Source organism: Phasianus colchicus, chromosome 3, assembly GCF_987193195.1.
Source record: "Phasianus colchicus chromosome 3, bPhaCol1.hap1.1, whole genome shotgun sequence".
NCBI lineage: Eukaryota > Metazoa > Chordata > Aves > Galliformes > Phasianidae > Phasianus > Phasianus colchicus.
Window position 1 is genome coordinate 11,681,333 of NC_143438.1, and position 13,403 is coordinate 11,694,735.

The 13,403-nt window shown below is 39.3% G+C and overlaps 1 protein-coding gene across 1 annotated transcript; it reads left to right on the top strand.

Annotated features, from left to right (window-relative positions):
- The first annotated feature begins 279 nt into the window (after window positions 1-279).
- On the top strand, window positions 280-13,122 carry BLOC1S5 (biogenesis of lysosomal organelles complex 1 subunit 5). The gene is made up of 5 exons (XM_031589340.2): window positions 280-467; window positions 1,281-1,363; window positions 3,741-3,870; window positions 7,845-7,903; window positions 11,807-13,122. Exons 1-5 carry the CDS (start codon window positions 329-331, stop codon window positions 11,984-11,986), a joined length of 591 nt encoding a protein of 196 aa, XP_031445200.1. The 5' UTR covers window positions 280-328; the 3' UTR covers window positions 11,987-13,122.
- Window positions 13,123-13,403: the final 281 nt, after the last annotated feature.

A 13,403-nucleotide genomic window follows, 5' to 3' on the forward strand; every position in this document is an offset into this window, starting at 1 on the left:
GCAGGATAGGATTATATCTGCAGTGGGGTAAGTGCTGCAGGTAGAAGGGGATGTGTAAGAAACAAGGATCGTGTTATTTTAAAATTTATTGAGATTAGACAGCGCAAGGGAAAAAAAAACAATAAAAATCATCGCCGTAAAGGAGGGAGGGGAAGAGTACTGAAAATATTCAGCCGGCTAAAATAAACGCACGTGGACTCCTCCCAACCCCAGAGGGCCCTGCACGGAGCAGGCCGCACTGCGGTTGCCATAGCAACGGCCGCCGTCGCACGGTGATGGCGTCGCACGGTGATGGCGTCACGCGGCGCGCCGGGGCGGGCCGGGCGCCATGAGCGGGGCGAGCCCCGCGTCCCCCGGCCGGAGCGGGTCTGCCCTGCAGCTGCCCTTATCCCTGTCTCTGTCGCTGACCGGCGACAGGAAGCGGGAGTTGCCGGCGGCGAGCACCTTGCTTCAGCCCATCATCAAGGGTAGGCGACAGCGGGGATGTATGGGCGTTGGCGGTGGGGCGGGAGGAGCGGTGTCAGGATGGTGCTGGGAAGCGTTTGAAGTGGTTTTGCTTCATCGGCCGGAATGCTCCGGGCTTGAAATAGTCGTTGTTCGGAGGTTGGACTTCTGGAGCAAATGGTGTGGGTGCAATTTGGGTGGGACGGGAGGGGGAGGAGGGCCGCGCTGTCGGGGGATCGCAGTGCTCGTGGAACCTCCGCGAGTGTTCATCAAACGGCCTTCCTTGGCCGTCTCACCGAAGTGCCTTTCAGTGAAGCGGGCTTTATTTTATTGGAGAACCAAGCCTATTTTCCGTACGCGTATGTGTTGTAAATATGGACTGAGTTTCAAGTCTTCAGCCCTGAAGAAATCAGGAGGAAGGAATGGCAGTTCTGTTTTGCAGTGAGCTTTCCATTTGCCTCTCGCTGCAGGAGACTCCCAGCCTTAAGCTGTGATTCTCTGCTGAACCACAGACATCAGCTTTCCTGTGCATCAAGTGTTTGTGGCTGTTAACAGCCAGATGTGGAAGCTGTGTGCTGAGGAGGAGGACTGAAACACAGGGGCCAAGAAGACAGTGGGGTGTCTGACACCTGAAATAATGATTCACTGTGTTTTATTGGAGTCTAAGGTTTGCTGCACAAGTATAATGGCCAACAAGTATCCTTCTGCTGTTCTTCTGATTTTGTGTGTGTTTGATAAACAGGAGTGCCTCTTGCAGTTAAGTGTGATGTACTGCTGCATGTTGCATAGCCAAATTTGGAGTGTGAGAGCAAAACTGACTTTCATTAATCTTCCAGATGTTGGGGAAATTTATTCAAGACTCCTGGATCACAGACCTGTAATTCAGGGAGAAATACGTTACTTTGTTAAAGAATTTGAAGTAAGTATTTCTGTCGTTCATGGTACCTACCCTTAAGGAGTCTGAGGCCTCACACAGTTGTAACATCTTTTTAGAAGTTGTCATACATATATAATTTGCTTCAGAAAGATTTAATGTGCATTTATTGCCCAAAATAATTAGTGCACCTGGAGTATATGTTTGCATTCTCTGTAGACAAGGCAGTCATTTGGATTGCCACTTAAGAAATTTTGAAGGAGACTTGATATTATTTCTTCCTAAAGACTAGCAGGTTGCTCAGAGAGGTGATGGAAGCCCTGTCCCTGGAGATGCTCAAGGTCAGGCTGAACAGAGCTCTGAGCAACCTGATGTAGCCAGAGGTGTTCCTGTTCATCACAGGGAAGTTGGACTAGGTGACCATTAAAGGTCCCTTCCAACTCAAATGATTCTATGAATACAGGTGTAGGAGAATGATGTAGTCCTAATACTTTAGAGGAGTCTCTAAGGTTTGAACCTAAAATTCAGTTGTTGCTGGTAGGTATAGGATTACATCCGATGAAGAAGCAGGTTTTGTGCTTCTGATGGAGTCAGCTAGATCAGTTGGAAATTAATTTTGTTTTCATTTTTGTGCCACGGAATAAAATAGTATTCCTGGAAGAGAAGAGCAACACCACCTTACACCAGTTGAGAAGGTCATTAAAAATTGAATGAATGTTATCTGATTATCTGCAAATAAAGCTGAAATACTGAACATCTAAAGGTTGTTTTTATGTGCAATTTTGTTTTGGGTGTGTAATACAGCTTCCATAAGGTGGCAGCAAAACCTTAGGAAAGCAGATTCTTGTGTCACAAAAGGCTGTTTGTAAGAGTGAATTACTCTTAAAGAATGTGAGATTTAAAATCTTATCAGTAGTCCAGAAAATAGAGCTATACTTCAAGATTCTTGTCTGCAGGACTGATTTAAAAAGAAAAAGACAAAAATTTTTATTTTTTTTCTTCCTAGATTGTTGCTGGTATTTCAGCCAGATTATTTCAGCCAGATCTCATTTCTATCTGTACTGGTTTAGTAAAATAAGTATGTGAATTAAACTTTCTTCAGATCTTTATTGCGTGAGTTTGAAAGTCACAAAATTATTTTTTCTTTGACTTTCATAAACAGATTATAGAATGTTGTAAATAGTTTTATGTGGCTTCTCATAGGAAACCCAGTTACAAAATTGCAATTAAATTCATTCATTTATCTCACTGCACCTATTTCTTACACAAATGTCATATATTCTTTAATCTTTGCTTGACATTTAATTTCTGATATATACTTTTGGGGCAAAATAGCAAAGCAGAGGATTATTTACATTTTTTCAGCTTAGAATTTCTTCTAAAAATTACCCTTGTTAATAACTATGAGATGTCAGGGTTTTTTTTATTATTATTCTAATTGAACACATGCTTTTCATTACAATGATTAGCATCCAGTGTTTAAAGAGTGGAGATTTGCATTCAAGAAGCCCGGAGCCTGATTAACTGAGCTGCTTTGTTTGTCTGTATTTCTGTTTCCGAAGTTTTAAAATCAGCACCGTGATCCAGTTCTTCACCTCATGTGTTGCAGTATTTTTTTGATTGTTAAGACCCCCGTTATGGTCAGCAGCTTTGAGTGCAGGCATGCTTCTGTGCAACTCACCTTACAGCTCTGAAGAGGGGAAAAGGTTGGGTAGGGGCGAGCTCCAACAGATCCAGAATCTTTTCCTTTGCCTCATGGAAAGTACTGGTGAAATTCAAAGTGGAAGTCATGCTCTGGCTTCAATAAATGAGATTTTCAAGGTGTAAATGGTAAAGTAAGAGCTTGTTCTTCCAGCTAATCATGAGTTACTGTGTTATGTTATCTTCTAGTCTTCACTGGTTTGTTTCAGTAAAAGCAATTTAATCTGGCATTATATTGACATTATCACATACTGAATTTAGAGCATCAGGTATCAAGAAAGCAGAATCACTGCTGTGTTATTTTTCTGTAACAAGTGAGTTGCAGATATTCATTGTTTTCAAGCTCTTACCTGTGTTGGTTTTAATATGCTATAAATTATCAAAGCAAAACAGTAAATTTTTCCACACAATGCTTTTTATTTGTAAATACCAACTTTTCCTATAAGGACCAGAAGTACCATTCATAGTATTCTTATATTTAATGTAGTGTGAAGAATCGAGTATTACTTACATACATAAAACTAATTTTATCAATTGCACTAAAAGCAGAATAACACTTTAATATGCAATAGTATGATCTTTTGAGATAAAGCTATTAATTTAAAAATAAATAAATATTTAAAAATTAATTTAGAAATAATAAATAAAGCTGAGAAAATGTTTCGTTATGGGAAGTGGAATTTCTCTTTAGCCACTCAATCTCTTTCAATTCTTCTGGCAGGAGAAACGTGGCCTCCGAGAACTACGAGTACTTGAAAACCTAAAGAAAACCATCTTTGAAACAAATGAAAACATTCTTCCTAAGTGCGAGCAGTCAATGCATGACAATCTCGGTGAAGTATTCCAGAGATGTAAGCAAGTTGCTTCTTACTGGCTTTGTTGCATCATTTTGAGGGATGGTATAAATAGTTTGGATTCAAAATATAATTTGGGGGAAAATTACCACCCTCAGGTAAATCTTATTACACTTATGTGCTTTGTTCTCATTTTTCTGACATTTTAAAAGGGCAATGACAGGAAAAAAAAAAAGAAACAAAAAAATATATTGGTCCAGCCAACTAAGATTACACTAAAGCTTTTGGCTGACTTGCTAGAAGCTATTTCTGGTCAAATGTAAAAGCAAGACGGTGTTTGCTCCTGTTGGCTAAATCCATAGACAAAATTTCAGTTTTCTGGTTTGTTGCAAGCACACGGTGGTGTGACCTTCAAGTTTCTTAATTTTTCCATGGGAAAACAGAATACTGACCACTCCTCCCACTTAATTTAAAACAAAACTTGCCGATAGGTAGATGTGAAACGTGTTGTTGCTCTTATCTTTAATCTCAAATGGAGTAGTAGTAGTAATTCTTACATGCTAACCCTACTTTTATAGTTATAACCATTTAATATACATTGTATTACTTAGATTTTTAAAAGAAAGTTTAACATTTGTTGTAATAATTTTTCAGCATCTGTTTTTTTGCTCATTCACCAGGATAGTTTCTCAAAGACGTTCTAAGGGAATATGGCTTTGAAGCTTTAACTGACAAATTTATGCAGTTGAAACATGTCATTATGGCTTTTGCATTTTGTGTGGCATGTTGTGTAAGCGTTTAATTTCATATGGCAACAAGGTTGTATAAAAATATCTGAATCTGCACAAAAAGCCATGTGTTCTAATACCCAATTTCCATAGAGTGAACCTTTGATATTAGTCCCTGACTCTCAAATATGCAGCTGCACAGTACATTATTAGTAATAGAGATTGAGCTTGCAAGGGACTCTGGACATTGGTTTTGTCCAACCACTCTGTTCAAGCAGGGTCAGCTACTGTAGGTTGCCCAGGGCTGTGTCCAGTTGAGTTTTGCATATATCTACACTTGGAGATTCCACAGCCTCTCTGGGCAAGCTGCTCCAGTGTTTAAACACCCTCTCGGGAAAAATAGGGAATCTCATATGTTTTTATAGAAAAGAATGTTGCTCCCTCACCTTCGTTCCCTTCCATCATATATTTATTCATGTTGCAGAGATCCTCTCTGAGCCTTCTCTTCTTGAGACTGAACAGTCCCAACTTTCCCAGCCTGTCCTCACGCTCTTGCCCCTCACTGGGCTCCAGTAAGTCCGTATCTTTCCTACACTGGGGAGCTCTGAAGTGGAGAATGCCACAAGCATTGTCTCACCAGTGAGAGACAGACGTGTCTGGTGTTATTCCATCCCAAATGAGGGACTTGTCATTTTCACCTATTTGAACTTTGAGATTCCCCTCAGTCAAATTTTCCAGCCTGTTGAGGTCCCTCTGAATGGAAGCTCAACCATATTGGCTGTCAGCTATTCCTCCCAGTTCTGTATCATACACAAACCTGCTGACGCTGCGCTCTGCTCCATCATCTGGCTTGCTGATGGATGTTGTTAAGCAGCTCTGGCCACAGTGTTGATCCCAGGAGTATTCCACAAGAGACTTGCCTCCAGTTCAGTTTTGTGCTGCTGATCACAGCCTCTAGCTCTGTCCATTCAGCCAGTATTTGAACCACCTCGCTGTCTGCTTACCTAACCCATACTTTGTAAGCTTGTTGATGAGGATATTGTGGGAGATACTTTCAAAAGCATTGTTGACGTTGAGATAAACAACAACTCTCTCTCACTCCTCACCCAACAAGCCAGTTGTTGCATTGTAAAAGTCGGTCTGGTTGGTTAAGTATGATTTCTCATTTGTAAATCCATGCTGACTATTGCCTGTCACCTTTTTGTCCTTTCTGTTATTTGGAAATGCTTTCAGGAGGATTTTCTCCATCACCTTCCCTAGGACTGAGGTGAGACTGCCTGGCCAGTAGTTCTCCACATCTCTCTTCTAGTCCTCAGGAATCTCTCCCAGTTGAAGTGACCTTTCAAAGATAGTGGCCTCACAGTGTCAGCCAGCTCTCAGCTCTCCTTTACACAACCTGCCATGTCCTGTTGGAATTAGTTCCAATTTGTTTAACCTGGTCCTCCTCCAATGAGGATAAGTCTTCATTGCTTCAGACTTTCCCTCTGGTTTTAGGGCACCTGGGATGCTTGAAGGCCTTAGTCTTACCAGTGAAAACTAAGGCAAAGGAAGCATTGAGTACCTTGGCCTTTCCCTCACTCAGCAGAGGCTTGCATTTTCCCTAGTCTTCATTTTTCTGTTTTTCCTTTGAGTATGCTTTCTTTTTGATATCTTATTGTTGAGCAGATTTGACTCCAGGTCATCCTTGGCTTTCCTAGGCATGTCCTAGAAGATCAAGCAGCAACCACATACTCTTCTTTGGCCACTTGCCCCTGCTTCCACCTCCTGTCACATCCTTTTTATATCTGAATTCAGGTGAGGAGCTCCTTGCTCATCTGTGCAAGCATCCTTTGCTTGATTTCCTATTCATTGGGTTGAACCTTTCCTGAACCTGAAGTAGATGATCCTTGAAAATGAAGCTCTTGGCTTACTCCTGACCTAATATGGGACAGAGTTCCACGTGTACCAGCTGCTCCTTCACTTAATGGGCAGCTTCCCTTCCACTCCTCTTCTTCATCCATCCGTTGTGTAAGTCACATGCCTTTCTGACCCCTAGTGAGGTGGTAGCCCTGCACACAGACTTCAGACTGCTCCTATTTGTTCCTCACACTACTTGCAGGTGTAGAGGCATTTCAGCTTGTTGATATCCCCTGGAACAGTCTTGAGAGCTTCTTCTTTAAGGTGCTCCCTTTAGGTGTCCACACTTGGAGTGATTCCAGCTGTAAGCCTACAGAGCCTGTTGAATCCCTGTCACCAGAAAGTTTAGGAGAATGCTACCAAAACCCGTGTGCCCTGACAACTGTTTCCAGAGTCCTGCTGTCATGCTTGATACTTCTGAAGTCACTTCTGCAGTATCGTTGGCATCTACATCATGCTGGCAGAAGATGAACCTTGCTAACCTCTTCACAGCATCCCAAGTGTAAGCCCCCAGCAAGCAGTAAACAGATGTCAGGACAGACTTGATGGGCAGCAGGGAGTTTCTCACCACTATTGCTTGCTGCTTTATTGCAATGGGCCTGAGTGTCTCAGCCATTTCCAGAAGTGATGCTCCATTTCCTGGCTCTCCAGTTAATGTCAGCTACAAGGGCAGTGAATCTGCTATGTAATTGCAAGTCCTAGGAGAGCAGGAGCCTTCCTCCTAGACTTAGAAGTCAGCAGCTAATATGTCCTTAAGTTGATGATAAATGAGTGATGTATTTTTCAATACTTGGCTGTGTTAGTGAGGAAGATGACTGCTTTTGAGGAATTAGTTAATTTAATTTGGCATTAATTATTTTATCATTTTAGTGGGGGAGAAATCTACATAGGAATACAGTTCTTATTTCCATTGTTTTCCTAGACACAGTCTCAGTAGAAGAGCCTGGGTCCAGCATAAAGATGTTCTCTGTGCCAATTGTTTTTACTAAGTTAATTCTTATATTTCGTGAGAAAAAAAAATGAAGAACTTAAACACAGTGCTTGGTCATCTGTTTCTCTATACTGGCTTGCAAGTTTTTTCTTGTGACACACTGAGTAACAAGCACCAGGTTGTCTGCAATACTAAGGAATATGGGTGCATGAAGACTTGGCTGCCTTTCTAATTTCAGATTCTAGAACACGCAGGGGTTGATATCTGTGATATGCTTGCATGCAGTTGGCAGTATAGAACATTTTATGTAGGTATGGATTAAATCAGTTGGGTTTTTTTTTTGTCTTCTTGGAGGTAAATGACACAGTGAGATACAATATTTGACATATAGTGGCCTTTTGTCTCTTAAGTCTCTTTTGGGCAAGGTTCTCTGTGATTTAAAACAGCAGACTGATGACTGCAATTTGTTATTTCAGTGCAAGCTGCCAATGATATGATCCACAAACTACAAGAGAAGGAGCATGAACAGAGGAAGGTAAACGATGGATGGATAGATTTCTGTAATGTAATTTAAGGAAAAGTCTTGCATGCTTCTACAGCAAGTCCACCTGCCTTCACTATAGCAAATCTTAAAAACTTTTCTATATCCTGTATACTTACAGTAAAAGTTTTGAAGTGATTTTTGCAATTATAGAATTCATAAAGCAGTGTATATATTTTAGGGCTGAATGGATCTGAATGGATCACAATCTCCTAATGTGTGGAAACATTTTTTTTTTTTCATTTATTTCCTTTGCTTTATTTCCCTTCCTTGCTCAGACTATAATATTTGTCACATAGAGGAAAAGCTTAAATAAGAAAAGTTATTTTCTGTGGAACAAAAAACACCTACTAAACCTACCAGAATGGAAATGTAAATCTTTCCTAGTTAGCTGAGAACATTGAGTATATTATATGTATTGCTTGTTGAAAAGGAAGCGTAGATTTTTTTTTCACTTGTGGATGGGTTGTTTAATGAAGGGCTATATTATAGGAACATGCGAATCATTGGAATCTTTTCAGCTGGCTACACTTTGCTCATTTGAAATACATGTGCTCCGAATCTAAAATTTGGAAAATTATACAAGAAATTAGTTTCATGTTTTCCCATTAGTCCTTCATGATTGTATTTCAATGTTATCTTTTTCCTGGCGGTTTTATTTATAATCAGGTAGTAGTTTAGGAAAACTGAAGACATTTCTGTGGCCATCACACAAAATAGGCTGTGCTTTGATTTATGTAAGCCGATAGCCGTGTTTTTCTTTCCTTTTTGTAATCAATGAAGATGGGCAGTCCAGTTGCAGTTGAATACCAGTACTGTGTGAATAGCACACTGCTCAACCCTGACAAAGTTTGCTTGTGTCCAGCACTACTGTAGATATTGGTAGAAGGCTGAAGTAGGAAATTCATCTTGTAGTTCTGCTACTGCTTGTTTGAAGTAAACGTTCACGAAGAAGTTTTATGACTTATAAAATGAACTCATTTAGTAAGAATGGAAACTATTCTTTTTGAGAATATTGGCTCTTTTTCCATTCAAAAAATTTATATGCGCTGGAGCAATGCTAATAGCTATTCAGGATATGTAATATTTCTTTCAGCTTGTATAGTAAGACTTTTTGGCTTTGAAACTTTCCGAATGTGGGTAGTAACAGGTAGGAATCTTTTTGAATTATTGATAAGTTGTCATTGCAATTCAACCATGCAAGGATAAATATTTTCTCCTTACTTTTCTTACTGAAATAATTTGGTTTGGGGAAAAAAAAAAAAAAATTAGAATGGAATGAATTTGAAGATTTCCTTTATTTGTTATCTTTTTATACGACTCCTTTCTGTTAATAGTACAGTCAAGTGACAGAAGGATGCTGATGATTTTCCCTGCCATGTTCTCACTTAAGGTGTGAAACAATCTATGAAGTGTCACTCACAGAAGCATTCATGGAATCCTCTGTCTTGTTGGACATTCTTACTGCTCATATCAGTATTATTTAGTGAGCTGTGTGAGGCTTCTAAGGGAAACCAGAGAAGAATTCAAGAAATATTGTAAACATTTTTTAGGGTACTGTATTCTTTTATGTATTTCAATAATCCTATTTGGAAGGATGCAGGCATGTGCTAGAAACTGCCCAGCACTTTCATAGAATCATATCATAGAATCATAGAATGGCCTGGGTTGAAAAGGACCACGGTGATCATCTAGTTTCAACCCCCCTGCTGTGTGCAGGGTCACCAACCACCAGACCAGGCTGCCCAGAGCCACATCCAGCCTGGCCTTGAATGCCACCAGGGATGGGGCATCCACAACCTCCTTGGGCAACCTGTTCCAGTGCTTCCCCACCCTCTGTGTGAAAAACTTCCTCCTAGTTAAGAAAACCATAGAAATTAAAGCTGAAATATTCTGTAGCTCTGTAATACCGAGCCCGTCTTGTGAGCTGGGATATGTGAATTAGATTCTGTAAGTAAAATGGTACTGAAAGTAAAATCACCCAATTCCAACATCTCAAAACACAGACTACTCTTTGTGTGACTGGTATCTTTACCTCATGTATGCAGTTTTGAAAGAATGATAATTCACTGGAATTTATTTATTTTATTAGGTATGAGTGAATTTTTCTTTCCTCAAACCTACGCCAGTAAGGCCAGTAAATGTTGGAGGCTGCTCAGAATTCTATTAAACATTTGCTGAGTGCAGAATTGGTGACAACATGAAGAAGCTGAAGTGTGAATTGTTAACAGTTATTTTAGTCATGATGAATTTTCATTTCTAACTCATGAAAGAATTCTTGGAAATTTATGTGTCAGTATCTCTGAGATGATACACATCTCCGGAGACCCATCGTTCTTACTGTTGTCATACAACATGCAAACTGCAGGAGATACTAGGGCCTTAATTTTGTTTTCTTTTTCAATCCATTTTTAGCAAAAGAATGGTATGTATTTCAAGGCTTATACACCTTATGTGATGCTCACTGTAATTTTCTTGTTCTTTTCTACTTAGCATGAGTTTAAATGTGCATTGAGTCAACGCATCACATCTGGGGATCCTGCAGCTTAAGGAGATAGCATCTATTTACGTTAATATTTAAATTCAGGTTATTTCTTCAGTTTTGAGTAATGAGAATATGAGGTATTAGAAATGTAATACAAAGACAGAAAGCTTCCTAGGTATCAAGTTGATGAAAAAGAACCTGAAGTTCTGTTAACTTAAATGAAGATGGTATTTTCCTCTCCCTTATGAAATCACCTTGGAAATTCATTTGCCAAGCACATAACCAAATTCTGTCTGTATTGTTTTCTAGAAGACAAGTGTTTTGCCAATCTGTCAATATGTAAGCTACAAATTGATTGTGTGAAATACTTAGCAGAGACAAATGAGATGTTTGAGAGGAAACTAGTAAATATCAAGAAAAGAGGAGCAGTATGTTGAAGGATTGGCTGACATAATTCATATATGCTTTTATTAACCACCATAAATTTGTCGTGAAACGTAGAATTATTCTTCTATTGACACATATTTGACAAAAACTCACATCTGGAATACCGATGTGGATCTGTTAGTCTCTGTTGATGTACATGTACCTAAATAATGACTGTATGTAACGTTCTGAAATTTTATTTTGTCTACCACTTGCCAATATGAAACATAGTGGGCCTGGTATTTTTATTTTTATTTTCTTAGGATCAGCTATGTAAAACCACTAGTGCATTTTTAGTCCATATCATATGCAGCAGAGACCTCCCTATACTCACCATGCTAGATAAGGACTTATAGTTTGTCAAGATCACTTAGTAGAAATGAAGTGCAGCTAGTTTTGTACTGGTTCTCTTTTGGTTTCTAAGATAGAAGCTCTTTCACAACAGTGAACCTCTCAGTCCAGTAGGCAGCTTCTTGTAGTGTGAATGGGGTGGTGGGGGAATGTTCCTACTGAAGGAGGTAAAAACATGCTTCCAAGATGGGTGTTTGTCTTACAAGAAAGTCCTTGTGAGATAGCCTGGTTTGGTATCAGCTGCTTACACTACTTAAAACTTTGCCAGTAGTCAGAGGTGTAAATGCAGAAAGTAAAAGGCTGGAGACTGACAGAAGTCAGTTAGTAACTTTAACATGTCTTTCCACTCATTTAGTTAGTTTTCACCAGGCTGCAGGAAAGGTATCATTGTTGCTATAATTAAAAGTCTCATAGACATTTTAGCATTCTTTTGCATTGACTGTGCTTTATGATTTTTGTTTCACTTACTTGTATGATTTGTTGGTTTGGTTTTTTGTTTATTTGTTTTCTAATTCCTCCACTGTGGTGAAAGCCCAGTTCCTCTGATGCTTTAAGATTAGATCTCATGACCTCCTTTAAATCCCGTGCATCAATCTAGAAATGACTGCTAAAACTTCCCATTTTTCTCCTCTCAGATTCAGGCTGACAAGCTCATGGCTGGTGAAGAGAAGCGCGTTGTTCAGCGGGAGACGTTCCTGAAAGAACAACAGAACAAGCGAGAAGAGGTGGATGAGGAGCACAGAAAAGCTATGGAGCGCCTCAGAGAGCAATATTCTGAGATGGAGAAGGAACTGGCCAAATATGTTTCTTTCTAAGACCTTTCTGTTCTTGTATTGCTGGTTTTGTGCCAATATTCAATTGCTTCTGAATTAAGTTGAGATTCTTTCAGAAAGCTGAACCAAGTAAGATAAAAGGAGAATCTCCTCCACGTTTGGTATGGGAAGAAAAGTTTTGCATACTTTCAACTTAAGTGCCTATCTTTCTTAAGGGCAAGTGGAATGCCAGTATTTGGAAGGTGGAACTGGAAATTACATTGTGTGACTACATCAGCTCAGGGAGTTGCAAATTGGAATTCTCTTCAATTTGCATAGTGTATCATATCATTTGGGAAAATTAGAGCCTAATGTAATGTTAACTATACTGCTGTGCAGCCACAGCCCTTTCCCAAAAAGTAGGTGTAGTAGGTTCCATCCATGGTTAGCTGAGAATTCACTGGGAAAACTGTAAATTCTTTTTATAGATTTCAGGAAAACCAACTTGTTTTAAAGTATAAACTTTGAAATTTCAGTGGTGAAAGATCTCAGCACGGTTCTAAATCCAGTTACAATTCCAACTTATGTTTTCTGTGGTCAGTATTTTGAAGTAGAATTGAGATTTAAATGGTTTTTGCTAACGTAGAAATGGTAAATGAGCTTGAACAAGAAATCTTTTTCTGTCCCTATAAATATTTCAGACCTCTTATTAACTCTACTGTTCTAAGCAAAGCCAAAATAAGCTCAGTACTAATCACAAGAAACATATCTTTGTATTAGCTTTCTAGCTAATACAGTATCTACCTTAAATATTTGACATGCTGTTCGTTTACTTAAGATAAAATTTTGAGAACTTTATAAAGCAACTGAGAAAAGATTTTTGTTTGTTTTTCAGCCTAGCAAACGTGAGCAGGTTAGTGGTGAATTGCTTGTAGTCCTGATCTTTCTCCTTGCTAACCTTTATTCATAGGAAGTCTGTGAAGCTCCTTCACTGCTTTCCTTTATTTAAAACTTGCTTTTAACAGCAGTGTAACTGAAGAAGTTAACATAATCAGTTCATTAACTAAGCAAAATGAGACATAGTACTTTAATGAAATTTGCTGCAAGCTAACCGGTAATACAGGAAATATCTTTCCATAATTTAACTGGTGTCCAATATAGAATGGAAACAGGTAAAAATAAACAGAATTTACCCTTTACCTGTATTGCAATAGTAATATGCCAACAACGGTTGCTTGTATAATTTTATGGCTCGGTGTCAAGGCTCCATTCCTGGCAGCACGTTGATAGTGTGATTAAAGTTAGCAGAGGAGATGGAATAAGTATTTGAGATTTCTTTCAATAACACTGAATTCCTGCCAAGCAGCTCTGCCCACTACTGTAGGCACGACAGATTCATCAGTCATCATCGTGCATCTGGACTGAAGAGAGAACTTGTCGACAGTGGAGTGTGCTGGAATGTTGTTAATTCTCTGTTGTG